The sequence below is a fragment of the Lepisosteus oculatus genome, chromosome 12 (assembly GCF_040954835.1).
Source record: "Lepisosteus oculatus isolate fLepOcu1 chromosome 12, fLepOcu1.hap2, whole genome shotgun sequence".
NCBI lineage: Eukaryota > Metazoa > Chordata > Actinopteri > Semionotiformes > Lepisosteidae > Lepisosteus > Lepisosteus oculatus.
This window is the reverse complement of record NC_090707.1, coordinates 15850549-15878418: the sequence shown is the minus strand read 5'-3', so window position 1 is coordinate 15878418 and position 27870 is coordinate 15850549. Positions and strand designations below refer to the sequence as shown.

Below are 27870 nucleotides of genomic sequence, written 5' to 3'. Positions count from 1 at the left end.
TCAGTATCGGAAAAAAACTATTACTTGTTCTTTTGAGACCTATGCATGCTGACGCAGTACCCACCTGAACTATGGTATGGTTTAGTTTGCTTTCCTTACTGAAATGAATCTGCAGTCTAATAAAGAGAACATTATGTTCTCTGAACTAGAGACTTTTGTGTGAAGAAATTAAATATTAACACTGACTTATAATTAAACTTAACAAGATTCAAATATGCAAAATTATTTTCTGTGCGAAAGCCATTGGCAAGATAAATCGTAGTCATGTAATGCTTTGTTCAGTACTATGAGCTTAAATTCCAGCTTTCACTCACTAAAAATGCAAAACGGAACAAAACAGACATCTGAATAGAACTGAATATTAAACAAAATAGACGCTGCATGTTGCATACAGTAGACGCACCAAATTAAATGTAGTTTGGAGTGATCCTTTTAAGAGCTGGTAAAATAAATTACTTATGAACTTTATTACATAAAAATTAAGGCCCATCTTAAATATTCTACGCACTACAAAGTAATCAGTTACATATTATAGGATATTTAATGGTTTTTAAACAGCTTTTCTGGTCAAAACGCTAAGAGCACATTATTTTAATGTACAACAGCCCAATAAAGGCAATGGGTGTCTGTTATTGCTGAATGTCAGTTAAATCTCAAATGACATTTTTCAGCCCTAAAGCACTATTTTAAGAGATATATACACACACTAAAGTATATGCTTTCTAGATCTTTTGACTTACTGCAATCAATACAATGAAAATTGTTCCTGTGTCTATCATAAATACACAGAATCCAAATTCTCATTTACAACAGTACACATGGTGCTTTACAGGTTTTACGGATGCTAAGTAAAAATTAATTCAGGCTATTTCCCGAACAGTAAAAGTACCTGAACTTTAAAATTCAAAATTTTAATCTTGTAAATATACTGTATACAACTCGCTAAAGCATACAAAAGACACTGTAAAGCATTATTAGCATTCCCGAGTTTTACACTAACTTGTTGTATGAATTTTTACCTTGTTTTATTTGCACATTTCCCTATTATTGCTGTGAAAGTCCAGTATTTCTGATTTTACAGGCAAAATTCCTTTTAAGCAGATTTCTCAAGTTAAATATGAAATAAAACAATTATTGCATTCATGATTTATTAACTTTTTCTAAAATCCAAATAATTCACCAACTCTCACATAGAGTGCAAATCCTGTCAAAAACCCAAGGTAAATCCTAATATGCTTGTTTCCAACTTTTTTTTTAAATCCTTTATTGAACCCGGTAAATCAATTGAGAACAAATTCTCATTTACAACAGTACACATGGTGCTTTACAGGTTTTACGGATGCTAAGTAAAAATTAATTCAGGCTATTTCCCGAACAGTAAAAGTACCTGAACTTTAAAATTCAAAATGTAAAACATACGTTTATCTTCGTTTGGGGCAACAGTCTTTATTCAGAGGACCATTTTCATATGGAAGAAAAAAAACAGAACTATTTTCTAATGAATGGCAGAAGATCACAAAAATCAGTTTAATTCACAGATAGCTGCATAATGTTGGTAATTAAAAAATGTATAAAACAAGAATATAAAATTATGGATTCAATTTAAACCGTACATGTAATTTAGAATATTGACTGCACAGCCAGTACAGTGTTCACCCAGAACGGAGCTGACCCTTCAATCCCATACACAGAAAGGATGAGGAACGAAGAGAAGCTCAGTATAGGACAATACCGGAGACAATTCATGCATTTTTTATACCCTTCTGTCAAATTATGAATCTTTAAAGTAAACACCAACAAAAATAAAAATGAAAGAAGCTCAACAAATTCTGATCATTTCACATATATGAATTATATACAAATTTCATTGCTTATAAATGTAATGTTTTTCAAAGAGCTCATATTAAAAATACAATAGTAGCAAGCCCTTTCAATCCATGATGATCAAGAAAATGATTTGCCAGTTTTAAAACATTGCATTTGCCTTCATAACATCTGGGGTACAGAAGGACAGAAATACACATTTTATAACTCACTGTGCTCTATGCAACGTCACACAGACGTTTCAGAGCGATCGTTAGTATCTACAAAACATTACATTTTTGCCAAAAATGACCACATTTTACAATGGATAATTCTCTTCTCAAAACCTCTGCGATACAAATCACTCATTCCAATTTTGGTATTTCAAGGGGTTCAATCTATTTTAATTAAACTTTACACAAAAAAAGCAACTAACATAATACATTTTCCAAATATTTTAACCTGTTACGCACTTCAGTTGAATACGCTAAGTTCATTCTTTTCTTTCTTGCAGAGTCCCTCTAAAACAAAAAATAATGTCCCCCCAGAAAGTGAAGAGACCGACAGTGCAGAATTCTGAGCTTACTGGTTTTTGGATAAACACCTGTAAAGATGCTTGAAGCTCACATTTTAAACTCTGCCTTTTTTTACAGAAGCATCTACATGTAGATACCACGTGTTTCTTGCAAGGTCAAATAAGGAGTTCCTTATTTTCCAGTAACAATTTATTACTGAATGTTTAAAGATGACGCCTCCTTGTTTCAAAAGATATGGAAAATGTAGCCAGGGAAAGCCATACAAAAATAACTCCCACCTACAGTCACACCAGAACAAAACCAGGTTCCATGTCACTTTAAAACTTTACTAAAACTTCAGTAGTAGAAATATTCCAGACTGCAGATTGTCTGAAGAGCCAACTGAAGTCAAATTTAAAAAGATATGTCCCCAGTGTGTTTTCAGCCAAATTGAAGATATTTAACATCAGAATAAAGGTCCCAAAGGTACAGTACGTTTACTTAATCACTCTCATCTGAACTTGGACTTGAGCCGTATTTTTTTTCCTTGCTATGGTTTTTATCCTTTTCTTGACTCTTAGACTTTTGATTTCTTTCTTCACTGGAGGATCGTTTTTTCTCTTTCTCCTTGCTCCGGTGTGACAGCTCGCTCTCTTTACTGCTTTCCTCCTTTTTCTTCGAGCTGGGACTCCTGCTCCTGTGTTCTTTATCCCTGGCTTTTCTTTCGCTTCCACTTTCAGAACTGCTGTGGCTCTCCTTGCTTTGAGATCTCTTCTTTCGCCGAATCTCTTCACTGCCTCGACTCCTTTTATGGTGCGAAGTCTCCTTATTTTGACTCCTGTCTTTATCTTCACTTCTGCTCCTATCCCGCTCCCGATCCGCACTCTTGGATCTCCTGCTTCTCCGAGAGTCTCTACTTTTGTTCTTGTCTGGACTCCTCTTCCTTTCCCTGCTCCTGGATCTCCCGCGTCTCTTCCCATCCCTGTCCCTGTCCCGGTCCCGGTCCCGGTCGCGCTGGCGCTCCCTGCTCCTGCTCCGTTCCCTGTCTTTGCTGCGCGACTGAGCTCGCCTTCCTCGGTCCCTGCTCCTGCTGCTCGACCTCCTGTGCCTGTCCTTGTTGGAGTCCCTCTCTTTGCTCCTCGATTTGACGCGCTTCTCTCGATCCTTGCTTTTACTCTCGGCCTTTTCCTTACTTTCAGACCTTGTGCTCTTGGTCCTCTCTTTGCTTTTACTCTTCTCTCGGTCTTTTGTTCCCAGATCAGATACCTTTTCTTTCGCTTTAGTGTGATTTTTGTCTTTGCTCCTTGACCTGCCTCTCCTCTCATCACCTTTACTGCGCTTTTGTTCCCTCTCTCTGCTCCTAGACTTGGCCGTCTTATCTCTGCTCTTGCTGCGACTCTTAGATTTTGCCTTTTTCTTGGACTTGTGTTTGTCGTGCTTGTCCTCTCGGTCTGCATCCTTCTTGGATTCCTTTTCCTTGCTCTTGGACCTGCGTGACCTGCCTCTTTTCTCTTTCTCCCTGCTTTTACTGGGACTGTCTGGAGTCTCCTGTTTGTTCTCGGAGGACTTTCGCTCCCTTCCTCTTGTTGGAGGTTTGGGCGTCTCATCCTTACTCTCCAATAAGTCACTCCTATGATAGAAAAAAAAAAGAAAAGTTAACCTATAGCTGTTTCGGACAGTGTATCTTTAACAACTACAAACAGGTACAGTTCTTGCTGACTGCAAGCTTAATTGGAAAATAAACAGCTGGGTTATTGATCAGAAATTGTACTAAACCAGAAAGCTGATCACCCCACCTGACAGATCCCTAATTCTATATTAAAAAATATTGAGTATTTAATGAAGGTCCTTAAGGTTTCTGAAATGCAAAAAGCTATCAGGTAGAAGGCTGTTGATGTGCACTATACAGTGTGGAAGACATATTGCATTCACTACAGGGTGAATCTTTTGCTTACTTAATCCCAGCTGGCTCTGCAATGACAGAAGTGGAATTCAGGGATTTAAAAAAGTAAAATGATGACTATGAGGGAACCTGATTCAAGTATGCTTATTCCACGGCCTCCAGATAACAGTGAAACACTTACTAGTAGGCAAAGCACTGGAAAGTGCAAATAATTGTGAAAATGGGAGGGGGTTAGGAACAAGCTAACTAGCAAAGTTTTTGGAGCAGATGCCCATCTTTCAAGAAATGGCTGAATGAGATCCACAGATCTGTCCGACTCATATTTCTAACTTTTCTAGATGTGTGATAGATAATACGGAAAAGTGAATGAACATAAACAAGCCAGACACTCTGGTTCTATAACCTTTTTAAAGGCTTTTGGTTAAGAATTTTGTTTAGATGGTTTTAACCGAGTTTTAACATTGCTGTGCTTGTGTTTGAAAAACAGCACTTTTGTGTGGTTGGCTCTCTTTTCATGTTCTTTCAGCCTAAATGACAGCATACAGTGGTGCTCAATACTAAGAATGTGTCCTCTTAAACCAATGTTTGAACACTATTAAAAAATAAACACAAAGGAAAAATTTCCTTATCATTAGAAAATGATATGAAAAGACCCAATATTGAAAATGATTTTGACCAGAAGGTTTTTGGGCATGAAGATGCAGACTGCTACGGCGTGTGTGGGCACAGCTCGGTGCCTCGGGCCCTCGTACTTGTCTCCCTTGATCCAGCGCTCTCCGCTGGGAGCTCTCATCCTCTGAGCTCGCTGCATTTCCTGCCTCCAGTGGGGCGGCGTCTCGCTGCGCCGGAACCGGTCCCGCGACCTCGACCTGGATCTCGATGGAGTTCGGTAGCGCTAAGATAAAGAGCCGCCCACAGAAACGTCAGATTCGCGGCCCCAACAGTTCCGACAAAACCACTTTTTTTTATTGGGGTTTCTGTACGCTACATATCTGCAAGGGCAACTAGTCAAGCTTTTCACTGATCTTTGTACTACGATTGTCCACCGCCCTCTTTCTGTATTGATCATAAATGTTATCAAAGCACAATATACAAAAGGGAACAAAAAAGTTCCTTTATGACTATAAACAGGTCGCTCATGGCAAGCTGGTTCAGCTATGGTTACGTCAGAACACTATCTAAAATGTCTTCCGTATCAATCACAGCTCCCACTCTTCTAGGGTATCCATCAAGCTCTATCAGGACCATTGGACCCCTCAAACCAGAACAGAATTAGAGTTGGTTTGAGAAAAAGCACAGTGCTGGATTTTTGAATAATGTGCATTATTGACGGTATGTAATTATGATCTTAGTTTTACAAAAGTCAGAAACTACACATTTACTTTCAATTGCTGTTATTACAATATTTTGAATAGTAATCTATAGCCCTAATCTGCACTGGCCCTCTGATTCAAATACTGGATGGACACTGGTTTCAAATCAGCGGCAGGAACCATGAACAGAAAATGACATTAAACAACAAGAAACAAACGTGTAATGACAGTGATGTCAATTACATTCACTTATTTAATTTTACTGACTATTTTGTCAGAATGTGTAGAGCTAATTAATCAATTTAACACAAGTGTAGCAGCTTTCAGTCAAATTTCTAATTTTGCTGTTTGCAGGTGTATGGTTTTATTGGAGCCTTATGGCCACTCTATATCTTTCAATGATGTACAGTGAAAGTTGGGAGAACAAATTTTCTTCCAATCTAACTTACTCTTGGTCCTCGTCCTTTAATCTTCCTGCCAGATCTTGTCACCAGAAGTCTCCTGTGATACGGTGATGGCTGGGAGTTCAAAGCAATGCTGAAAAACAAAGAAGTATTTCCACGCTTTTAACAAATCCAACACACTAAAGCAGATAAGGTACAACACCCTGTCAACTCTATCTGAAAATCAAGTGCAAATTTACTCGTTTCACTGTCATACCTGATAGAATAATTACATTTCTTCCACTTGACATTAAGAAAAACTGTTCATTTCAAAGGTCAATACAGAAACAAGATACACAGCTTCTCATATTATTGTTGTGTTAAAAATTACTAAGTTAAAAGGAGAAAAAAGTTTATATAAACGACACATATCTCCCTAAACATTAAATTTAAGTACATTTCATTGCCATGAATTTCTGACAGGATTTCACCCCACAGCACGTGGCGTCTAAACACTCACTTCTCCCTCTCTTTATCCTTTTTCTTCTCCTTCTCTTTTCCTTTCTCCTCCTTCTGCTGCTGCTGCTGCTGCTGCTGCTGAGGGCTCCTCCTCATCAGAAATCTGTTTTCGGGAATGGGAGGAATTTCCTCGGGGCGCACCGTGGAGACAGGCTGGGCCTCGTTTGGTTCTTCCGCGCTGCCCTCCTCGGAGCTGCCGAAACATGGCACACGTCACGCCGAGGCAAGCAGCACGCCGAGCTGTACGCTGCCATAGCAAAAACTGCACAAACCTTTTCTTCTCTTTCTTCTTGACTTTCTTTTCCTTTTTGCGTTTTTTGGACTCCTTCTTGTGCTTCTTCTTTTGCTTCTTGGATTCCTTTTCGGACTCGCCCTGGGACTCCGAGGAGGACTCCGAGGACGAGTCGGACTCACTGGAGCTGCTGCTGTCGCTTGAAGAAGAGGGCGATTTGCGCCTTTTCCGTTCTTCCTTTTTGGCTGTGAAGCAGAACGCTCAATAAGTAACGGATTTTCCATTCCAAACGCACACAAGCAACAGCTAAGATAGGGCAACAGGGCAGACCCTAGCCCGTTGGGAGGCTGGGAATTCTGAAGTCGTTTAAAAAAAAAAAAACTACCCTCCTAAAATACTCTTCTCCTGGTCACTACATTGGTTCCACCACATCAACATGACATCAAACAGACAGAAAAGCAACTAGCTCTCAAAGTTTTAGAAAAGTTTTATATAAACTGCTACCGCTTCATAGTTTTGAAATGTGTAGAAACAATATTAACTTGTACACAACTGCTTTTATGAAATTCATACAAGGCTTTTACATAAAATCCGTTGATGCAGAAATCATTGATAATGGAGCAAAATTACCTTTAGATTTTGGAATGAGCTCCCCACAGCTGATAACTTTTACTTCAGCATACGGTCTGCTGCTAGCATCTGTCTTCTCATTCTCAATAGTCTTTATCACCTCCTGGCCAGAGATCACTTGGCCAAAAACTACATGAACGCTAAGAGAAAAAGCAATAATATACAAATTAAATACTTTTCCGATCACGTTATATTGTACAATACAAAAGATATATATACTGTAAGCAACCTGAATTACAGAACAGCAAATGAATTACAAAACACTTAATATAAAGAAAAAGTTATAGTTATTTTTCACATTTTTACCATTGCCTTTCTTATGCCTGCAGAATTCAGGAACCCATGCTTCGCAGGACCAATATCATACATGTTTTGGCTCAATATATGTAAATAATTCCATGATCTGCGGCTAATGTTTCAAATATATGTATAGAGATTAGGAACTTACCCATCTAAATGAGGTGTAGGCTTTGTTGTTCTTTTTATTTTTAACATTATATAACAGTAGGAAGTTGAAACATGGAATTAGAGAAAAACACAGTTAGAAGGTCTAAAAGAGAAAACAGTTATTAAAGATTTATATTGACACCGCTCATGAAATCAGTAAATCTTGTTTCTATTAGCATGTAACGTTAAATGTTCAACTTGAAATGCACAGAAAGCTCCATTTAGATTTGAACACTTAATAATTATGCCAAACTCTTAAACACTCAATTTTGAAATATCAAATGATTCAACATTGTGGTTTCAGCAAAATATCAAACTGAATTCTAACTTCTAAATTCAAATGCATGAACAAATCAAAATATCAATACATTCTGAAATGCACAGAGTTAGAAGAAATAACAAGCTCTCTGGCATACTTACATGAAGAACTGTGAGCCATTTGTATCTTTGCCTCTGTTAGCCATTGATAACAGGTACTCTTTGTTGTGTTTGACAGAGAAACTTTCATCTAGGGAGAAACAATCAATATTAATGCAAGTACAAAAAGCACTTTAAAATGTGTTTTGATTCTCTTAGATTTCAACAGATGTTACAGAAGAACAGTTAAACTCTCACTACAGGATGTAAAGCTTGTTAATGTATAGAATTGAAAAATACATAAAGATGATCTTATTATTCTACCAATACAAAGAATGGAAAATGAAATCTGAAAAATTATGACATTTGTGTATACGTGTTAAATATTAAGAAATAATTCTACTTTACATCAAGATTAAAGAAACCTACCTTCAAAAAATCCTCCATAAACAGATTCACCGCCTCTGCCATTTCCTACAGAGCAATAAACAAATACATAAATAAAGCATGCAAATAAGATACTGCCAATAGAAAAAAATATATACAGGGGTTAGAAGTTACCTTCACTGAAGTCTCCTCCTTGAATCATAAAATCCTTTACAATTCTGTGAAACAAACATCCTTTGTAATGCAATGGTTTCTGCGTACCCTTTCCAATGCCCTTTTCCCCTGAACAAAGAATAACCAAGAGTTACAGCAATTCGCTAGAAAACGCAGACGTGTGAAAAACAAGGGTTAATTTATACATGCAACTCTTCAGATTTCAAATATAAAGAATTATCAGTAATGTTTACATGATAAACTTAAGTCTAATACAACAGTTTCCCATCATTTTATATCAACAGGAGTAATACACCTGCAATGATTCTTTTTATTCAAAAGAAGAAGTAATTCTGCACTGTACATTCAAATCGCTTTTTTACCTTTAGTGCAAGACGTGAAGCAAATGACAACAAAATCAACATCACAAGCCCTCGTAAGATGGTAAATTAAAATATTGCACACCAGTACCTAGTGCATAGTCGGACCGAAAAAGAGGCAATGACGATTTTTTTCCCCCAACTAAAAGCAGAATTATTACACGATTATCTTTAGAAATGTACAGAAATATTGGCATACGCACCTGTGCAAAGGCAGCGGAAGTTTTCACATGTTTTAGGACACACATCAGAAAACAATTCAAACACAACTCTTCCCACTGCAGGAATAAAATCAATACAAAAGTGAGCACGTGTACAGTGTAATTTTGATACACAAGAAAACTGTGGAGTCTTGTACTCCCTTACCAGGCACGTTGCTGATGGCTATATCAAAGAAGCAGCGTGGGCGCTGTACCTTCACACCCATGGTCGCTCGCCGAATCTCACCCTGAAACAACAGATGTTTGAAAGACCACTTATACAAGCTCATCAGGAGAGCAAGCTCTGTCATGGGATCTGGCCTGGACCCCCTGGAGGAAGTCGCTGAGAGGAGAATGGTGTCCAAACTAGAGGCCATCATGGACAACGTCTCCCATCCCCTCTGTGACATGCTTGTAGAAATGAAGGGCACGTTCAGCGACAGGCTGATCCATCCACGGTGCGACAGGGAGCACTACAGGAGGTCATTCTTGCCTTCTGCCATAAGACTGTACAACGCATCCACCTTGCGTCTGGGCAGAGGCAACATTGACAGTGACCTGTTTCTGGACTGAACGGTAAACTGATGCATCTGTTGTTCTTTTTCCCGTTTACAACCGTTTTTGTGCACTATATGCCAGGGACCTGTGCAATACATTTATATTTATATTGTGCAATACGACTTTTTGGTGTACTGTTCTGTTCTGGTTTGTTCTGTGTGTTCTGGACTGCGAGTAACTCTTCTTAGTGCACTTCTCACTGTACTGATTGTATTGTATGTATTGTATTATTATTGTATCATTTGTTACACTGTGGCTGTGTTGTCTGTGTTAAGCTGCCGTTGCAGTGCAATTTCCCTCACAGATCAATAAAGTATCTATCTATACAGTCTCTCTCAATTTCATTAAAATATAACCAGGACGGTCCATTTGCAGTTGTGCGCAAGCTTTGCACATCCTGTTTAACACACAATGGGTAAATGCACTGCCCATGTTACTCCTATTAACATAAATCTCCATCGGCGGTACAAAATAAAACAAGAGGGGCGACTGAGAAGTGGAACCATTCTTCATTCACTACCTACTGCAAGAACCGTAATAATCTCCAATTTTCACTGGCAAGCGCAAGTCTTGTTTCCCCATGAACGCACAGCACATATGCAAATAAATATTCTTCACGATACTGCACTTACCATTCATGTTGAACCATTTCTCCAAAAATACCCTCTGGAAAAAGTTTATAAAGCTGAATGTGAAGATTTCATATGTTCCATTCAGTAGCCATTATCACACATTTTAAAAAGCTATGTATGCTGCCAGGTCAAGTTAGTATTGCAGAAGAAACTGAGCAGGAACAGTAAAGAACAATGTGGAATGGAAACAAAGCAAAACACGGGAATTATTTTAAACATGTAAGCCACTACTGTTTTGAGATTTTTAGCAAAATTTGTTTTTAGGAAATCAAAATGGCAAGAAATAAGATGCAGGTATATCTGAAATGCTCTTCCACAACCACAACCAGTCATTTTGATAAAAGTCTGCCTTTCCTTACAGCAAGGCTTTCCAAATGTGGTACTGGGCATCAATAAGAGAGTTGGTTTCTGTCCCTGCTGAGCTTTCCTTTACAGGTGGAACCCTTAATTGGAATAACAAGAGGATTCATTTGAAATCCATTTCTTTTCAGTTCCTGAACATGTTGGAGGATGTCTTTCAAAGATCACATTTCATAAGTAACTTCAAAACACCGATGTGCGAGTACAAAAAACAAACTTAATTTCCAAAGGTTGTAGTAATTCAGGTGGGTGGCTGCGTCAGCATGCGTAGGCTGCAAAGGAACAAGTAATAGGTTTATTCCATGCTGAAAAGAGAAGAAAGAAAACACGTTTCGGCCGTGGAGCCTTCTTCAGGTGTGAGCAACCTGAAGCCCCCTGCTCACACCTGAAGAAGGCTCCACGGCCGAAACGTTGTGTTTGGTAATAAACCTATTACTAAAGTAATAAAGTAATTATACTATTACTTGTTAATTTCCCAAGGTGCCAATCGAGCATCTTCTTAGGAACAAGTAAAGGTTTATTTCATGCTGAAAAGAGAAGAAAGGAATCACAACGTTTCGGCTGTGGAGCCTCTTCGGGTGTGCTCAGCCGAAACGTTGCGTTTACCTTCTTTTTTCAGCATGGAATAAACTTTTACTTGTTCCTTTGCAGCCCACGCATGCTGCTGCAGCTACCTGTAAAGGACTCAACTAAATTTGCTCAGCTAAAATCAACACCAGGACAGGGGTGAGAACAAATGCTTAAAAACACAGTTCTACAAAGAAAGAAATGTTACAACAGCCTGAAAACGCGACTCTAAAATGCCTTTAACCAAAAAGAGCAGTGGGTTATCTAAAAATGACAGAAAAGAGCTTGCTCGACATTGGTTTATCTAGGGGACAATTTTAATTTACGCAGGACCATCATTCAAGGTGTCTTGCGTTTTAAAGTGATCTGTGAACAAAAATAATAACTTTGCAAGCGATGCAAAGCAAAGTACCACACTTTACTACCTAATTAACAATTACATTAATTAGAAACGGCAATTAAACGTCTGGGAATAAGCAAGCGCAAAAATGCAAAACGCAGGCAATTCAGTTGCAACGTTCACGCTGCAGGGTAGAAACTGTAAGTGATGAATTACCGAGCGAAAATGTTGACCCCCTCAACTCGGGAAGGAGAGGGGTCACCCTCCGTACCTGGCGACGACGTGATATGAGATATGGGACAACTTCAAAATAAACACGTTAGCCATTTCCCTCCGAATTAAACAGTACCCACGTACCGCACAATCATGTATTTATGTAGAAACCGGTAATGCGATAGGGTCAAGGTGTTATTTTAAAAGTAAAAAGTTTCAAACGGCGATGCGTGTGTGTTACGTCTGGAGAAGTTGGAGCCGCTCATTGCTCGCTGCCCGAGGCGGCAGGAGAAATGGAGCCCGGCAGCCCCGCACTCATTCAAACAAACCAGCGCCCGGCGTTACTCCCGCCCCGGCTCTGACTGATGCAGGCCTCGTCCCGGAAAAAAAAACGGAGAGCCGCGCTGTGGCCGGGCAAAACCTCCGTCAGTTTCCACGGGGGGCTGCCGCCCCCCTCCGGGCGGACGGGACGCGCGACCTCTCCAGCCCCGCCGTCCACGGCTCATTGAGCGTTTGCGGCGGCCGCGACTACTCGAGTCCCCGGATTAAGGCCTGCGCCTGGGTGCACACAGCAGTTAATTCAACTTCACCGCAGGGACGAACCACCACCGCAACAACAAAAATATTCTCCCCCTGCCCCCTGCTCGCACATACTCGGACTCTTTACACGAAAGCTGTCTCCTGGTAGTACGCGGTTCAATAAGCGTTTACCTCAGTAAATTCTGTAACTGCCGGCACCCTTCGGCTGCTCCCCAACCCAGAAGGAAGACGAGCCTTATTCAGTTTTTCTCCTTCACTAATTTCTAAAGATGGCGCTAAGAGAAACGTCAATGCATTTCGGGTAAATATCCGCCAGTCAGCGCGGCTGAGCGGGGTCATAGATGCGCGGTTTTGTACATCACCAACCCCCTGCCTGCTTCCTTGAGATATTTACAGGTCAAAACGCATATTTTACAGAAGAACCTGCCCTACAACACTTTTTAAGACAGGTTTAGAGGAATAGAGAATAATAAGGAATTAAAACTTGTGCAAAATTAACTGTAGAGAATAAGTCTGAATCAAAAAATGAGAAAACTGTCACAAAAGGTCAGCTGTTTACTAGCTTATCCTTTTCATTGCTCACCTGTAAAAACAGTATTCCGGCATTTTTCGTTATAATACTTTACAATAACGTTCTTTAAAAGTGCAAATTGAAAGTTGTCCATCTAAGTTTAAATAAAAATGACAAATATTTGTATGATATTAAAACCCAAACATCCCCGAGGCAAAACAATTCACTTTTAAATAAAACATTTTTCTAACTTTTTATATAATATAGGTACCGTATAATTTGGGTTGATGGCCACAATATTTTTTAAATGGATGCTTTTATAGGCGTGTATATTCGAAAGGTTACTGTAAAGAAAAAGGGGTCATCTAGAATGTTCAACGTTTGTTGTTTCCTTATATAGTATTAATAAAATACGACTAAGGGGAATGCTTGCTTTGCACAATTCCTCATAACATGTTTTCTGCGTCTCGAATTCTGTTAACCTTTGTTATCAATTACATTGAGGGGTACAACTTTTTTATGATGTTTTAAAATAGCGATAGTCCCTGAAACAATGTTACATGACGGGCCATTTTGTGGCAGGAAGATGGTACTTTCTGCAGTTAAATAAGGGTGACATTCGAGAAATAGGAATTTGTTGAATTGCATTTTATTTGCAGATAAAATCCAGGTAATTTAAACACGACGTTATCTTTTTGAAATCTGTAATTGACCACAGTGCCGTGAAAGATGTCTGGCACAAGAATGTTAACCTGACTCTTTACACGTGCGTCTCAAGCACGTTAGCATCTGCTGTAGTGTAGCTATCTGTATGCGAAACCCTGCACACAGGCAAGTGATCTACCCGTAAACTGGTTTACGTAAAGGTAAATATAATTTGCTCGCTGTCGGGATGTTTAACCTGTTTTTTATGTTTCGGTAAGTATTTTTTGAGATACAAAAAAGTCCATTGACCATAACAAGGCGAATAAGCCCACAGTACAGTAAGAGGGTAGTGTGTCTTGGACCAGCTCTTGAAATAAACCGAATTAATAAATAATAAACTAACCTGTAGATTACAAATCAACGAGGATTGCTGTATTTCTGCTTCGTTTTTTCAAACTTTCAGCTGAACAGCAGCTACAAGAAAATTATTTACTAGTAACAGAACGTGGAATAGCACGACTGCTCTCTGCTTGTGAAGTTGAGAACAGTTTACCTTTAGCCCAAAACTGAAATCATTAGATTAAAAGTCTTATTTTTATTTTTTAAAAAGCGACCTGTTATGGTCGTTAATTTTACTTGCGGTGGTGATATTTTAATGTTTTACCTTGTGTTTCATCACGGTCTTTAATTGCCAGTTTACTGTTTTAAGTCCCATATAGTGTAACCCACCTGCAGGTGAAGGTCGACCAGTTTCCCCCAGTTCCCCTGGTGAGCTGTGTGCAGTACTCTTAGAGATCATATGCAGACAGTGATCTCTGCCTTGCCTTGGTGCACAGTACAGGAAAGGTTACAACTGAGAGGAGTTTGACTCTCCTTGCTTTTTTAAATTGCTACAGTGTAATCATTCTCGAAATACTTTACTGCTCTTTCCTACTGGTTATAGCTCTGACAGCATGGCTGTGTAATTTGTTTTGGACCGAAAAGTTCTCTTATCTAAAAAAGTGCTTCCTATTTTCTGTTAATTAACTGCATGTTCTCCTGATCTTTACTTGAGTGCCTGAGTCTCTCTTTCGTTATTGAGACAGGCGGTAACAGAGCTGACAGTAACTTTAAGGACTATGAATACTTACAGTACGTGAGAACAAGACAGGTGGGAGGTCTTTCGCTCATTCGTTTGCTTGCAGCTTATTCAACCAAAAAGATCTCATCCGACATTTGCCTGAAAGATCGTCAATAGTTGGGCCTGTAGTGGTCTTTCTTAGACTTTGGGCCAATGAATTGTGTGATTAAATCCTAATTAAGTTTCATTCAAGATTATTTTAACCTCAACATCTGATAAACTATATGCAAATACCCTACAGTTGTTATTCTCTCAAGGTTTGCAGTGTGTTTGCTCTTTATTGCTAACGGAGAAAAGACTTCCTCGCCTTTGGACGTTGTATGAATGCTTCCTTGCCACGACAGGTATGTAATTGTAACTGTTTTTGTTTCCCTTTTGTCTCGTGTTCCAGAATCTGCTGGGCCAGAATGGTTTAGGCTGTTTTCTGAGGTCTTTGGATCCGTGAAGCAGGGCACAGACTTGGCTGTGAAGCTCACCAGCCTGAGATGAGCACCTGCACGGCGGTCTGTTCCTTCGGCACGCGCTAGCGGGGGGGGGGGACAGGGGCCGGGGCCATGTTGCGGCTGCGGAGTGTGTGTCGCTCCTCCTGGAGGCTCCTGCACCCCCGGGTGGCAGGCAGCGATCAGGTGCTGGAGCAGCTCTTCGCCAGCGGGAGCGAGGAGCAGGTGCTGGACGTCGTGGGCAGGAACAAAGCCAAGCTGTCGGCGGCGCACGTGGGCCTGGCCGTGAGCCGGCTCTGGCAGTTCCAGAAGGAGAAGCCCCAGATGCTGCGCACCCTGGAGTTTACCAGGACTCACCCGCAGTTCCTCGCCCTGTGCGTGCTGGCGGAAAACAAGGTGGAGCAGCTGCCGGACAGCGAGCTCGTGGACATGCTGTACAACGTGCTCAGGTGAGACGCCAGGCTCTGCGGGTGGGGAACAAACCGAACGCTGTTCAAGGGAGAGCACAAAGCAGCTTCGCCTTACTTTCCTGAGCGAGTTTCTGACAACGAAGATCGTCAGTGTAGCTGTCATTGCTTTTGGCTTCGGCCAGCTGTGTGCCCAGTAAGGAACATTAACTCCATCTAGCTCATTTGGTTTTTGTTAGCTCATTGATCTCCATCAGTTATTTAATAATAATAACAACAATAATACACTTTATTTTCTATAGGGCCCCTAAAGGTGGCTTCTTAAAGTGCTTTACAGAATGACAGCAGCAACAACAACAATTAAAAATAAACAATAAAAAATACACTAGGTCAACACGGTGAGAATACAATAGTGGTTCTAAATACAATAGGAGCAGAGGGGTAAAGAATGGAACCAGTTAAGTAAAGACTCTTCTAAAGAAGAAGGAACTGTTATTATTTATAATAACAATAATAATAATAATAATAATAATTATTATTATTATTAATTATTTCCTGGAATAAACCAGAATATTGGCCTTGACAACATGATCCAGACACACACCGCCCTCTGTGTAGAGAGGAGCCTCCTGTTCTCAGAGTTAAAAGCACTTCAATGTAGTTTTAATTTGTGTCCTCTGCTTCACGTAGATAAAGAGCAAGTATATTAAACTGGCCCGAGCCAATCTCGGTTATGGGTTGCTCTTAATCTTTATGACGGTATCTGCTATTGACAGCTAACTCCCTCCAATCGATACCACTGCTTTTTCTTTCCATATTAACATTTACAAAATAATCTCGAAAGAGAAAGCACAAGGCAGATAGTATAAGTTATCTCTTTTTATTGTCCAGATTACTAATGGTAATAATCATCCCTAAGCGCAATTTAAGAAAGACTGGGATGTGGAAATGAGCTCAGAATAATGTGATGTAATTCATTTTGTCTGCTCTGAGATTAACACCTGTTCACAACATGGTAATTCGTAATTGACTTTCCTGTTTTATGTCCAATTTTGTGTGTCACCATGAAGTACTCAGTATCTGTACAACATCACTGCAGTACTACATCACATTGTTTAATTGCTTTACCTGAAGGCTGAGTGTGGAACCACATGACTCTCTGGTCCAGGAACTTGTTACAGAAGGATGGCGCAGAATAGACAGGTGAGTATTGACGATGGATGAGGTCTGTTAAGCAATATAGCAACACTAATATTTCTGCTTCAGTTCAAGTTACTGTACTATTGCTTAGAGTTCTCAATTGAACCAGCACACCAAGTGTGCTTTGCTTCTTCCTTCTTGAAAGTATTGTTTTCTGAAATCTAACAACAAAATATATTAAATTCCAAACAGAATCTTAAAATGGGATCTCTCACAATAAAAATTTGCTTGTTTCTTTACAGGTTACCAATGGCCCCGCTGTCCAAGTTTGCAAATTGCTTAAATGACCAGCACCTGAACTCTAGCCCTCTAATGGGAGAAATCACTGAGATTGTAAGGCAGAAATTGGACTCAGTAAAAGATGCCAGGTGTGTGTGCACTAGGAACATCATACAGTTACAAGTTTGGTTAATGAGAAAGGCATGTTATCTTTCCCTTTCAGTGTTACTCTTTGACGTTCTTAAGTCTGCCCGCACGTGTAAGTTTGTACTGTGCTGTACAGAAAGAAAGCAACCCAGTGGTCTACCTGTGTGAGCAATTCAAATGATCTTTTTTCTTTGTTAAACACTTGAAGCTTCAGGCACCAATTGAGCAGTTTATGCAGGAGATTTCAGACTAGGTTGTCCAACCAGAAGTGAAGCAAAAACACGTGACAATTAAGGGAGATCTTTCTGTTCACTTTGCAGTCACGTAGAACATCAGAGATTTAAGAAAATAAAGTTCAGTTTTATTGAAAACTGAAATCAGTACAAGAGATCAAATCAAGACTGGGAGCCTCCTTAGTAATATTTTACTCTTACCGGTAAATCTACGTTTTCTCATGCAAAATTCCTTTCATTAATTAAACTACACTAAATAGGCCGGCTGGACGTAGTCTGTGCTACTGCTCTAGCTTTAGAATATCCATACAGCCATGTTTTATCTCTGGCCTGTGTTGGCCTAAATAGAAGTCCCCACGGTGGAGACTTTGACGTACCACTTCTGTGTGTGAGCTCCAGGGTGTTTGTATGTTTGCAGGGTTCTGTCCATTCTGATGATCGGCGTCTCAGCTCTTGTGTCTCCAAGGCTGCGGGACGCTCTCATCCAGAAGATGGATTTCCTCCTGGACACCACGGGTCCCATCCACTTCAACACTCCCAGAAGAGTCATACAGTTCCTGCGCAACGTCAAGCACAGCTACAGGCCCTTGATGGAGAAGTGCAACAGAATCCTCTTGCGCAGTGCGAAGGATCTGGATGCTGAAAACATCAGCATCATCCTCGGGCTTTATCAGTCTCTGCAGTTCAATAACTGTGACTTTCGACTGGCTGCTAAACGGAGACTTTCCGAGCTTCTCGATTCCTGCACCGATCCTGTGTCTTTTACCAGACTCTTTGCTGCGCTTGGACCCATGGCTGGGCAGGAGACCAGGGAGAGGTACTTGAAAATGTACAGACAGATGTACTACTGTGTAGATTATGCTGCAGCAGTGCTGGTCTTGCATGACCTGAATCCTAAGTTATAAAGTTGAATTGCTTTAGTGTTAGAACAAATTGCAAAAGGAGATGGATGTGGCAAGCTTCTTTTTCTTAAAAGAATACAAGTCGTATATGTTTGGGCATATTGTGCATAGAGTCGGTGTTAGTATGGAACCGAAACTGGTGTTAGTGCCAGCATGACAATACTGTTCCTTGTTTTGTAGGTTGGAAAGTTCTGCGCTGCTATTGGCTGAAGAGTTGAACTCCCAGCAGGCACTGGCACTTGCAGAAACTATGGAGGAAATGGAGTGCAGAAACCTGCAGCTGATTAACAAGCAAGTCAACTTTGTTAGTAACCCTGTGTGGCAATTAGGTCTTCAACTTCTACTGATTGCATAGAAGTTAATTCATATTCATATGTCTTGCTGAATTACAAGAAAGTGGTGTGAATAGTGTGCAATAATAACATGTTGGAGCTGAGTTTTGTTCTATTGCATATGAGTATGACCGAGGGAATCTTAGAAGTGAAGTTATTTAACTCTTGCCCAAATAAATAACAGTGGGTAGTTGGTTTGGGACACATAGAATTAGAAAATTGTAAGATTGGTTTTTATTCATGCTCTTATAATTTTTTTTTTCTAGAATTGGGACAATCTTTTCCAAGAACTTGGAAGGATACAAACCCGTGGAGATTGCTAGGATTACTCAGGTTCTGATTCTGCTGCATTACCAGAATCCAGAGTTACTCACGAAGCTGAGGTGTTTTCTAGTGAGGTAATAAAAATCTCCCATCCAGATACTGGGTAGGCTCACACCTGTAGATGCTCGTAACTCTTGGTGAAGATGAAGGACTTTATTTAATGTAATGAGCCTTTTGAGAATGAAAACACTGTGTGTGAGTGGAGGTGCTACACAATCCAGAGATCTAACTCCACCTCGGCATAGCCCACACAGTCTGGATGCCTGACTCCTCGTATGCGTGGCCAACACAGTCCGCAGGCCTGACCCTTCGTAAGTGCGGCTTACGCAGTCCGCAGGCCTGACCCCTCGTACGCGCGGCCTACGCAGTCCGCAGGCCTGACCCCTCGTACGCGCGGCCTACGCAGTCCGCAGGCCTGACTCCTCGTACGCGCGGCCTACGCAGTCCGCAGGCCTGACCCCTCGTACGCGCGGCCTACGCAGTCCGCAGGCCTGACCCCTCGTACGCGCCGCCTACGCAGTCCGCAGGCCTGACCCCTCGTACGCGCCGCCTACGCAGTCCGCAGGCCTGACCCCTCGTACGCGCCGCCTACGCAGTCCGCAGGCCTGACCCCTCGTACGAGCGGCCTACGCAGTCCGCAGGCCTGACCCCTCGTACGCGCGGCCTACGCAGTCCGCAGCACCTGACCCCTCGTACGCGCGGTCTACGCAGTCCGCAGCACCTGACCCCTCGTACGCGTGGCCTACGCAGTCCGCAGCACCTGACCCCTCGTACGCGCGGCCTACGCAGTCCGCAGACCTGACCCCTCGTACGCGCAGCCTACACGGTCCACAGGCCTGACCCCTCGTATGCGCGGCCTACGCAGTCCGTAGGCCTGACCCCTCGTACGCGCGGCCTACACGGTCCACAGGCCTGACCCCTCATACCTATGAGCTACGGGTACTAATGTGTGCTTCTGTCTTCCAGTCACCTGCAGGTCAGTGTATTTCCCTATGAGGTCACCATGCTGACCCGAGTGCTCTCCATGCTCCCCTCCCCCCGGCTGGATGAGGAGGTGACCTCCCGTGTGGATGATCTCCTCCCGCAGTGCAACCTCAGCGACCTCAACACCTTTGCCACCGCCATGGCCAAGTGGGTGCGCCACGACCCCTCCTACAGGCACGTGATGCCCCGAGTGTACGTAAAGCTGCTCCAGAAGCTGAACCACTGCGGGCTGGAGAGGCTGCGGAAAGCGGACAGTCTGGACCTGCTGCTGGAAGAGCTCAAGTACGTTCCCGGGGAGTGGTTTGAGGAGGTGCTGCTCGAAGAGACCATGCTCAGTTTGCAGCGGCTGATAGATCAGATCTCTTGGAGCAATGTACCTGAACTGGCAGTTTTCCTGACCCGAACCAACCACCTATGCACACCGCTGCTGGACAGAATTGCCAGTGTTAGCATGGAGCACATTGAAAAGGTACGAGTATCATTTCAACAGCAGCCTGGATAAATCAGTAGAACCTCACTAGATGACATGTTCATCTGTGTTCTTATCCTCCCCTGCACCCATACGACTGATTATGGCATCTTGGATATCTTGGTGAATGGAGTAACACAGTGGAGCTGTGGTTAGCATTGCTGTGTGCTCTGGGTTCAGTTCTGGACCTGGGGTGCCATCAGTGTGTTCTCTCCATGTTCGCCTCCAGGTGCTCTGGTTTCCTCCCACAGTTCAAAGACATGCTGGTAGATTAATGGGATTCTGGGAAAATTGGCCCTTGTGTGAGTGTGTCTGTGTCTGTGTGTGTGCGCAACGATGAAATGTTGTCCCATCCAGGGTGTATCCCTGCTTGTGCCCTTTGCTTGCCTGATAGGCTCCTGCTTCCCCGTGACCCTACCAGATAAAGCAGTCAGGAAATGAATGAATGGATCTTGGCTTATTTATTTGCAGATTCATTATTCAGCAATGTATGCCACCATCCTCCCCTTCACTGTACTGAATTATGATCCCCCACAAGGTGACGAGTTTTTCGACGCCTGCATCCAGCACTTGAGACCCCATATAAGTAAGTAGTCTTTTTCAAGGTCTGAAGTAGTTCAAGTAGGGAGCTGCGTCAGCATGTGTAGGCATCAAAGGAACAAGTAAAGGTTTATTCCAATCTGAAAAGAGAAGAAAAGAAACACAGCAGTTTGCTTGTGGAGCTACACACCCAAAGAAGGCTCCACAGCCGAAAGATTGTTTATTTTCTTCTCTTTTCTGCATGGAATAAACCTTTACTTGTTCTGTTCCAAGGTTTTTAAGGTGGACTTGTACAAAAATTACTTTTGCCAGACTACTTGCAGCCTGGAAAAAGCTATACCACAATCTAGATGACACCTCTTGTAGTATAGCAGGCTTGATTGTGTCTGACTGCAAAGGTCCACAGCTAGTGTTAATCATTTTTGCACCTCCAGAGAAGACCTGGAGTCTAGTTCTCTCTACCCTTTGTGATATTTCGTTGACATGACCCAATTTACTCCCCTCTCCCTCTTTATTTTAGACACAATCTCTGATAGAGTGTTGTATGTACTCCTACCTGCTAGTGTGCTATTGTTAACATTATTAACAATAATGTAGAAATAAATGATCCACAAAGAAGCAGGGAAGAGGGAGTAAAAAGCATTTCTGGTACATTTTTTTTGCCAACAGGATCCATGCAGTGATCATGCAGTTATGTTAGGAAAATGCAGTTTCATTTTTAGTTTTTGATGGATGTTTCGTTTTGCAGGCTCGTTTGATCCCCACCTGCTGGTGCTGCTGGCATATTCTTTGGCAGTGGCTGATTGCTTCCCAGAAGATGTGATTCGAGAAATCTTTAATGTGGATTTCTTGGCTAAGCTGGACGCACAGTTAGAAAGTTCGTAAACCACTTTTTGTTTTGTCTGAACTGGAATTTCTGGGGGCTCCAATTTCATTTTGGTTATGTTCTGAGTTTTGCCTAGCACCATTACGGAAAACCTATTGTTAGTCATTGACTGATGTAGATTTAAAGTGACCTTTATCCACTATCCATGAAACCAAGTATTCTCTCTTCTGTCTTGAGCCATGGTCTGAATCTCTGGCAGATTTATTAGCAAACAAGATTAGCAAACAATTTCCATCAATACTTTTATTGCTGAGTCCTAAATGAACAAGACTTCTGTTTGAATTTTTGTTCTAAAGAGTTTTCTTATTTCTAGTAAAAATAATACTTTTAACTATCTGCTTGATTTCTGAGAGAACATCCAGCCACACTGTAGGACTGAGAGAATGCAACCTACTGGTACCCACTAAGAGAACCTTTTCATTAGCCTTTGAAGGATTGAAATAACCCAGGCAGGAAAATCTCTTTTCAGGAAACCACACCATTGTAAACTATATGGCACTTCCCAAAAGGTGAAAAAGTAAATACAGGAGTGATGTCATAAGAAAGATTTAAATATTGACAGAGAGTCATTTTCAGCCCTCACTTACTACTAACAGTAGGGAGCAGTTGTAAGACCTGGATTTAAATCTCCCCTGCCCCTGTTTTAACAAGGCTTTGTTTGTCAATGGCAGCTCTTCCTGACGCCCTGAACATGCGAATAAGATTGAGGCTGATGGAGCTGAACAGAGCCGTCAGCTTAGAATGCCCAGAATTCCAGATCCCCTGGTTCCACGAGAGATACTGCCAGCAGCTCCTGAAGAAAGGTAAGTCCGAGAGCCTGAGGGCAGGACAGGAGCTACCAAGACCTACCCGGGACCTGGGGGAATTCTTATGTACTGTACCTTCATGTATCTGTGTACAGACAGCCATTTGATGCCTTTTAGTACCACTAATCTTGAATACTAAGGTGTTAGAGATAAGGAAGGTGGAGCTTTCCTAGTGAAAGAGAGAATACGGGAGTATCCACTTGCTTTGCTTAACAGCTGTGCACAATCCAAGAAGTGAGAACATATTAAAAAAATAAATAAAAGCCCTGGAGATGCTGGGAGAGCTTGATTTGAATTTCTCCCATCTAAAAGTGACCATCTGCAACAGTAATTCACAAACCTGTAAAGTTTTAATCAAATATGTTGATAGATTTATGGAGGACTTTGGAATTTTGGGTGGGTGTAGGAGTTTATATCTTTCAGGGAGGGAATGTTCACACTTCCCCATGCCTCACTCTCTGACAGTAGAATAGATTATTTTAATGAATTTAATTTACAATAAGTACATATCTGAGACTGTGGAATGTACTGCATCAGACCATGCAGTATTACTGTAGGACCTAATGGTGTACTCGGAGGAAACATACTGAAATTAACTTCTATGGGACGAATTTCAAAGAGCTCAAATATTATTGAACTACAATCCGAATTAGAACTTTTGGGAGAAAATTGTTGAAATGAAACAAATAACTACATGCTTTTGAGGTTGTATAAATATAAATGGGCAAGATCATAAGAATCGTCTGTGCACTCTATGTAGATAATATCTCAACCTGTTTTAATGGAGCGATGGCAATCCTAAAGGAATATTTTGAAATTTTAGGGGAGAAACTGAATGTGAAAAAACAAGTTGTTACATGATGTCTACCAATCAGACCAATTGAAACCTGTTTCATCTACATTACATCCCATTGACTTTAAAATGCAAAGAGAATATAGCCATATTAAATATACTTTGCTTTGTAGAGTTCTAGATTTGAAGCTGTTAAATTTAATATTGTACCATGACAGCTATCCCTGTTTCACAACCTACCTGTAGAGGTCTCCTGAGCTTTCCAGTTCATCACCTCATTTACAGATTTAGTGGGAAAGGCAAATGCAAAGAATCAGTCTTGAACATACTCTTGTATTACTACTTTCAATTAAGGCCAGAGGTATGGTGGTATCACCCTGATCATACTGTAATACAAGATGGAAAGTAAATAGATTTCTGACATGATTGCATTTGGAGGATTAATTATTGACATAAGCTCTATATTAAAGTGAAATGTTTTCCACAAATAAACATCTTCAAAAATGTAATTCTTCTTTATAAATATATAACACATTTACAAAAATAAAACAGTTAAAAATATAAAACACCTTCAACACAAATATTTTAAACAAATAAGTGTTGCTCTATAACTTGTGATATAATGGGCACATTATGTCATAAGTACACATCTGGCTCACTGCCCACCCCTACGACTTGCGACTCACTACGAGAAAATCAAACCAGTTTGATTATATCGTAGCGAGCCGCAGAGAGTTGTAGGGGCTATTAAGAGTGCTATGAGGGAGTCACTGGGGGTGTCACACTACACAACTGATGGTAATTGGCGTGCACTGAGACTCTCTACAACTCGCTGTGATTCTCTTACGATTATGTAAATGAAGGCTACGACTGAAAATCCTGGGAAAAGTCGTGTAGTGTGACACTGACATAAGGAGATTTCCTGGATGCCAAGCAATGTCTGGACTGCAGCACCCAATCTGTGCTCTGGGAGAGCATCTGTTCTGCTTCAGCGACACGGGAGACCCCTGGCTTGCCTTGCTGGAGCTCTGCCTTGTAACACTGTCTTACGCATTTTTGGCTGACCGCCCTAGCAGTGGTCCCATTGCATTTCTCCACGTTTCGGTCTGATAACGGAGAGCTCCAGGGGTTTGCCTTTATCTGTGCTCCACCTATTGCCCTTGCCAAAGACCAGCCTGAAAAGGGAAAAAAACGGAACATGCCCTGTGTGTCAGTTTCTGTCCAAAGAGTCAGAGTCAGGCTCATTCGAGATCTTCAGCAGCATCGTCCTTTCGCTTCAATTGCAAATGTTTCACCCTGAAGGCTAACATTTTGCAAAAACATTGTATTGTCGCAGGTAATGGTTCTGTCACTGCAGTCCAGCAGCAAATTCATAAGATGCTGGGGGAGATTCTAGGAGGAATGAGTTATGCCAAAGTGTCTGTACTCACGCCTTATTTCTATGTAGTCGGTAAGTTGTATAATATTACCTTTGGAACTAGTGTACTTTGCTTCATATGAAATTAATACCAAGAAATGTAATTGAATTTATCCAGGTCGATGCAGTACTGCCTGTAGCATACATTTAAACCACAGAAGACTCATATTTCTAAAACGAGCAGCACTTTAGAAATTTAGTCTGTTTTCTCTTAATTGTAAATATCCAGAATTTGCTCTCTGCTATGGGAGTCCACAGTCTCTAGACTAATACCCTGGATGACTGTTCCTCCAGAATTTGAATGCATCTTGGACAGAAACAAGAAGCCTATCCCTTACGTGGAGCACAGCAGGTTGCTGATCACAGAAGAAGGGAAGGTGCAGTGGGGTCCTGGCAGTCCTGTGAACGACAGAAGTGAACTTCCGCCGGGAGCTCAGCGGTAGGCCTTTAACGTTACAGTGTCCTCCATCGCCAATCTATCCTCCATCCATTTTCTAACCATAATTCAGGGTCATGGGGGAGCCCGAGCCTATCCCAGCAAGCAATGGCTGCAAATCAGGACACTGACACAGCCACGCACACACTCACTCCAGGGCCAGTTTTCCCAGAATGTCTTTGGACTGTGAGAGGAAACTGGAGCACCCTGAGGAAACCCACACAGACACAGGGAGAACATACAGGCTCCACACAGACAGTACCCCAGGTCCAGAATTAAACCCAGGGCCCCAAGACTGCGAGGCAGCAATACTAACCTCTGCGCCACTGTGCTGTCCTTCATTGCAGACTTTGTCTCGCGTATCTCCACACAGCTCAACTTTACAAACACGCATTAATGAAGAGCAGTGTCTTCACTTTTTATAATAATAATAGCTTACACTTTATAGTGCTTTTTGGACACTCCACTCAAAGCGCTTTACAGGTAATGGGAACTCCCCTCCAGCACCACCAATGTGTAGCCCCCATCTGGATTATCCAACGGCAGCCATAGTGCGCCAGTATGCTCACCACACATCAGCTATCAGTGGGGAGGAGAACAGTGGGGATTATCAGGAGGCCATAACTGGTAAAGACCAATGGATGCCAGGACGCTGAGGTGACACCCCTAGTCTTTTCCAGAAACACCCTGGGATTTTTAAGGACCACAGAGAATCAGGACCTCGGTTTTGTGTCTCATCTGAAGGACGGCACCTTTTTACAGTATAGTGTCCCCGTCACTATACTGGGGCATTAGGACCCACACAGACTGCAGGGTGAGCGCCCCCTACTGGCCCCACTAAGACGTCTTTCAGCAGCAACCTTAGTTTTTCCCAGGAGGTCTCCGATCCAGGTACTGACCAGACTCACACCTGCTGAGCTTCAGTGGGTTGCCAATTGTGAGCTGCAGGGTGATATGGCTGCTGGCTATAATTTAACGTTTTTTAAAACAGACTACAAATTCAGACTACACTTTCCAGAAGAAATCATTACATATATAAAGTATCATCTCAAGGTACCAGTACAAAAGTGTGAATAAGTTTAATGAATGTTACCTGCTAGTACTGGATGACTTCTTTATCAGAAAGTGTTCTTTCCTGTGCTTTCTCCTCAGTGTTGCTGTGGATTTCCTTGACTCTAAATCCTTCTGTAAAAATTCCCGTCACATGAAAGGAGAGGCTGTGATGAGAAAGAGGCACCTAGAGATCCTGGGATACAATGTAGCTCAGGTGAGCAGAAACTGTAATGTTCTGCGCTACAGGACAAATAACATATAGTGTCTTTGGTAAAGGAATGTTGTTTCTTCTGCATTGCAGTTTCGAAAATAAACCTCTGATCTTGAAACTAAGGTTCAAAACTAACAAGATCATCTTATTTTGTTGACTTAATTTCTTTATTTTAAACAGATTCCTCACTTTGAATGGAATTCAATGGAACTCTCAACACGGGACGCTTGGAAAGAATACCTACGAAAGAAGATATTTTCAGAAAATTCTTAAATGGATTCAGTTTTCATATCATAATAAAAGACTTGTTTTTAATTCTGACTATCATTCTGTGTGGAACAAAAATTAGTTCTATTTTTCTTGAAAGCGGCATTATTTTACTTCTTCCATTTTCTGTCCTTCTATAGAGGGCAGAATGAGTTAAGATGGTTCTTTCTTATTTTGTTGTCTTATGTGAAGTTAAAGCAATTTCACATACAGTATGAACCACTGCTTCACGTACTATATTTTAGTAGACTACACGTTTTATCTTAATCTCCAGCTGTTTCTAAACGTTTTTTAAAATTCACAGGAAGAAAGGTCCCCAAGGATTAGATGCATTTGAGAGTATTTATTGACTATTTAGATTGGTCTTGACTGAGGCTCAGCCCCGTGGCCACAGGACAAGGACGCTGGGACTCCTGTGCAGAGTGAGAAGTGACCAAGAGGCAGATGAGTGGGGTGAAAAGAAGAGAGATTTGCATATTTACTGCTATAAGAAATGAGCTTCACTTAAGAACTTACTTTAAAATAATTTCTATCATTTTATCCATGTTTTTTATGTTACTGGTACAGAACTTTTAGATGTCAAATTGCCTACTAGCTCTGCATTTATGTTGTCTCAGAATGCAGGTAAATGGTGTCTCTTTTGAAGAATCATTTACATATGTACTGCTTAATCCTCTTCTATGCCTGAATACACTAAAATGTTCTTAGGATTGAACCATGCCACTAGCCCCTTCTTACAAAACGCAAAGCATGGAAATTTAGAAAGCTTACATTTTAGCTCTGATTTCCATGAAGGCTAGGAAAAGGTGTCTTGGAGTGATTGTGCTTAGTAATAATCCTTACATTCACTGAATGCTTTTACTTCCAGAGCTCTTTACACATGGAAGGGGACTTACTCTGAAATACTGCACTCACCTGGTTGATACACTTGTGCCAGCAGTCCCACTACAATCTGTAGCAACATAGCGGAGAGGAAGTGACATGAACAAACTGCTTCACTGAATTAAGGGGGAATTTTAGGAAGGCCACTGTACAAACACACAGTGGAATTTGGTCAGGACACCAGTCAGAACCCCTACTCTAAAGTGTCATCGGA

General features: G+C 41.4%; 2 protein-coding genes across 4 annotated transcripts; one reads left to right on the top strand and one right to left on the bottom strand.

Annotated features, from left to right (window-relative positions):
• Nucleotides 1-1236: 1236 nt before the first annotated feature.
• On the bottom strand, nt 1237-12715 carry ppig (peptidylprolyl isomerase G (cyclophilin G)). 2 transcript variants are annotated; one of them, XM_015358948.2, is made up of 14 exons: nt 12604-12715; nt 9389-9470; nt 9226-9300; nt 8664-8771; nt 8532-8576; nt 8166-8253; nt 7747-7776; nt 7299-7438; nt 6849-6913; nt 6709-6806; nt 6438-6629; nt 5984-6071; nt 4974-5116; nt 1237-3948 (listed from the first exon to the last, which is right to left on the bottom strand). In XM_015358948.2, exons 2-14 carry the CDS (start codon nt 9447-9449, stop codon nt 2820-2822), a joined length of 2262 nt encoding a protein of 753 aa, XP_015214434.2. In that variant the 5' UTR covers nt 9450-9470; nt 12604-12715; the 3' UTR covers nt 1237-2819. The 2 variants fall into 2 exon arrangements, with proteins under 2 accessions (XP_015214434.2, XP_006636664.2); XM_006636601.3 differs by having other exon boundaries at nt 6709-6913.
• Nucleotides 12716-13493: 778 nt separating this feature from the next.
• On the top strand, nt 13494-26822 carry fastkd1 (FAST kinase domains 1). Of its 2 annotated transcripts, none has more exons than XM_015358836.2 (15): nt 13494-13613; nt 15100-15597; nt 16690-16758; nt 16998-17123; nt 17773-18171; nt 18437-18547; nt 18855-18986; nt 19879-20365; nt 20837-20951; nt 21654-21782; nt 22463-22594; nt 24727-24840; nt 25102-25246; nt 26396-26510; nt 26688-26822. In XM_015358836.2, the coding sequence occupies exons 2-15, from the start codon at nt 15263-15265 to the stop codon at nt 26778-26780; spliced, it is 2502 nt and encodes an 833-aa protein (XP_015214322.2). In that variant the 5' UTR covers nt 13494-13613; nt 15100-15262; the 3' UTR covers nt 26781-26822. The 2 variants fall into 2 exon arrangements, with proteins under 2 accessions (XP_015214322.2, XP_006636665.2); XM_006636602.3 differs by having other exon boundaries at nt 13494-13809.
• The last annotated feature ends 1048 nt before the right edge of the window (nt 26823-27870 follow it).

Bases quoted from the DNA above. Each gene is read 5' to 3' on its own strand.
- ppig (XM_006636601.3), bottom strand. From the start codon at position 9,449: ATGGGTGTGAAGGTACAGCGCCCACGCTGCTTCTTTGATATAGCCATC. The intron at 8,772-9,225 runs GTGCGTATGCCA...TTCTTTGTTCAG, and splicing joins CTTCCGCTGCCTTTGCACAG to GGGAAAAGGGCATTGGAAAG. The intron at 5,117-5,983 runs GTAAGTTAGATT...TCTTTATCTTAG, and splicing joins TTAAAGGACGAGGACCAAGA to CGCTACCGAACTCCATCGAG.
- fastkd1 (XM_015358836.2), top strand. From the start codon at position 15,263: ATGTTGCGGCTGCGGAGTGTGTGTCGCTCCTCCTGGAGGCTCCTGCAC. The intron at 18,987-19,878 runs GTAATAAAAATC...TCTGTCTTCCAG, and splicing joins CTGAGGTGTTTTCTAGTGAG to TCACCTGCAGGTCAGTGTAT. The intron at 24,841-25,101 runs GTAAGTTGTATA...CTGTTCCTCCAG, and splicing joins GCCTTATTTCTATGTAGTCG to AATTTGAATGCATCTTGGAC.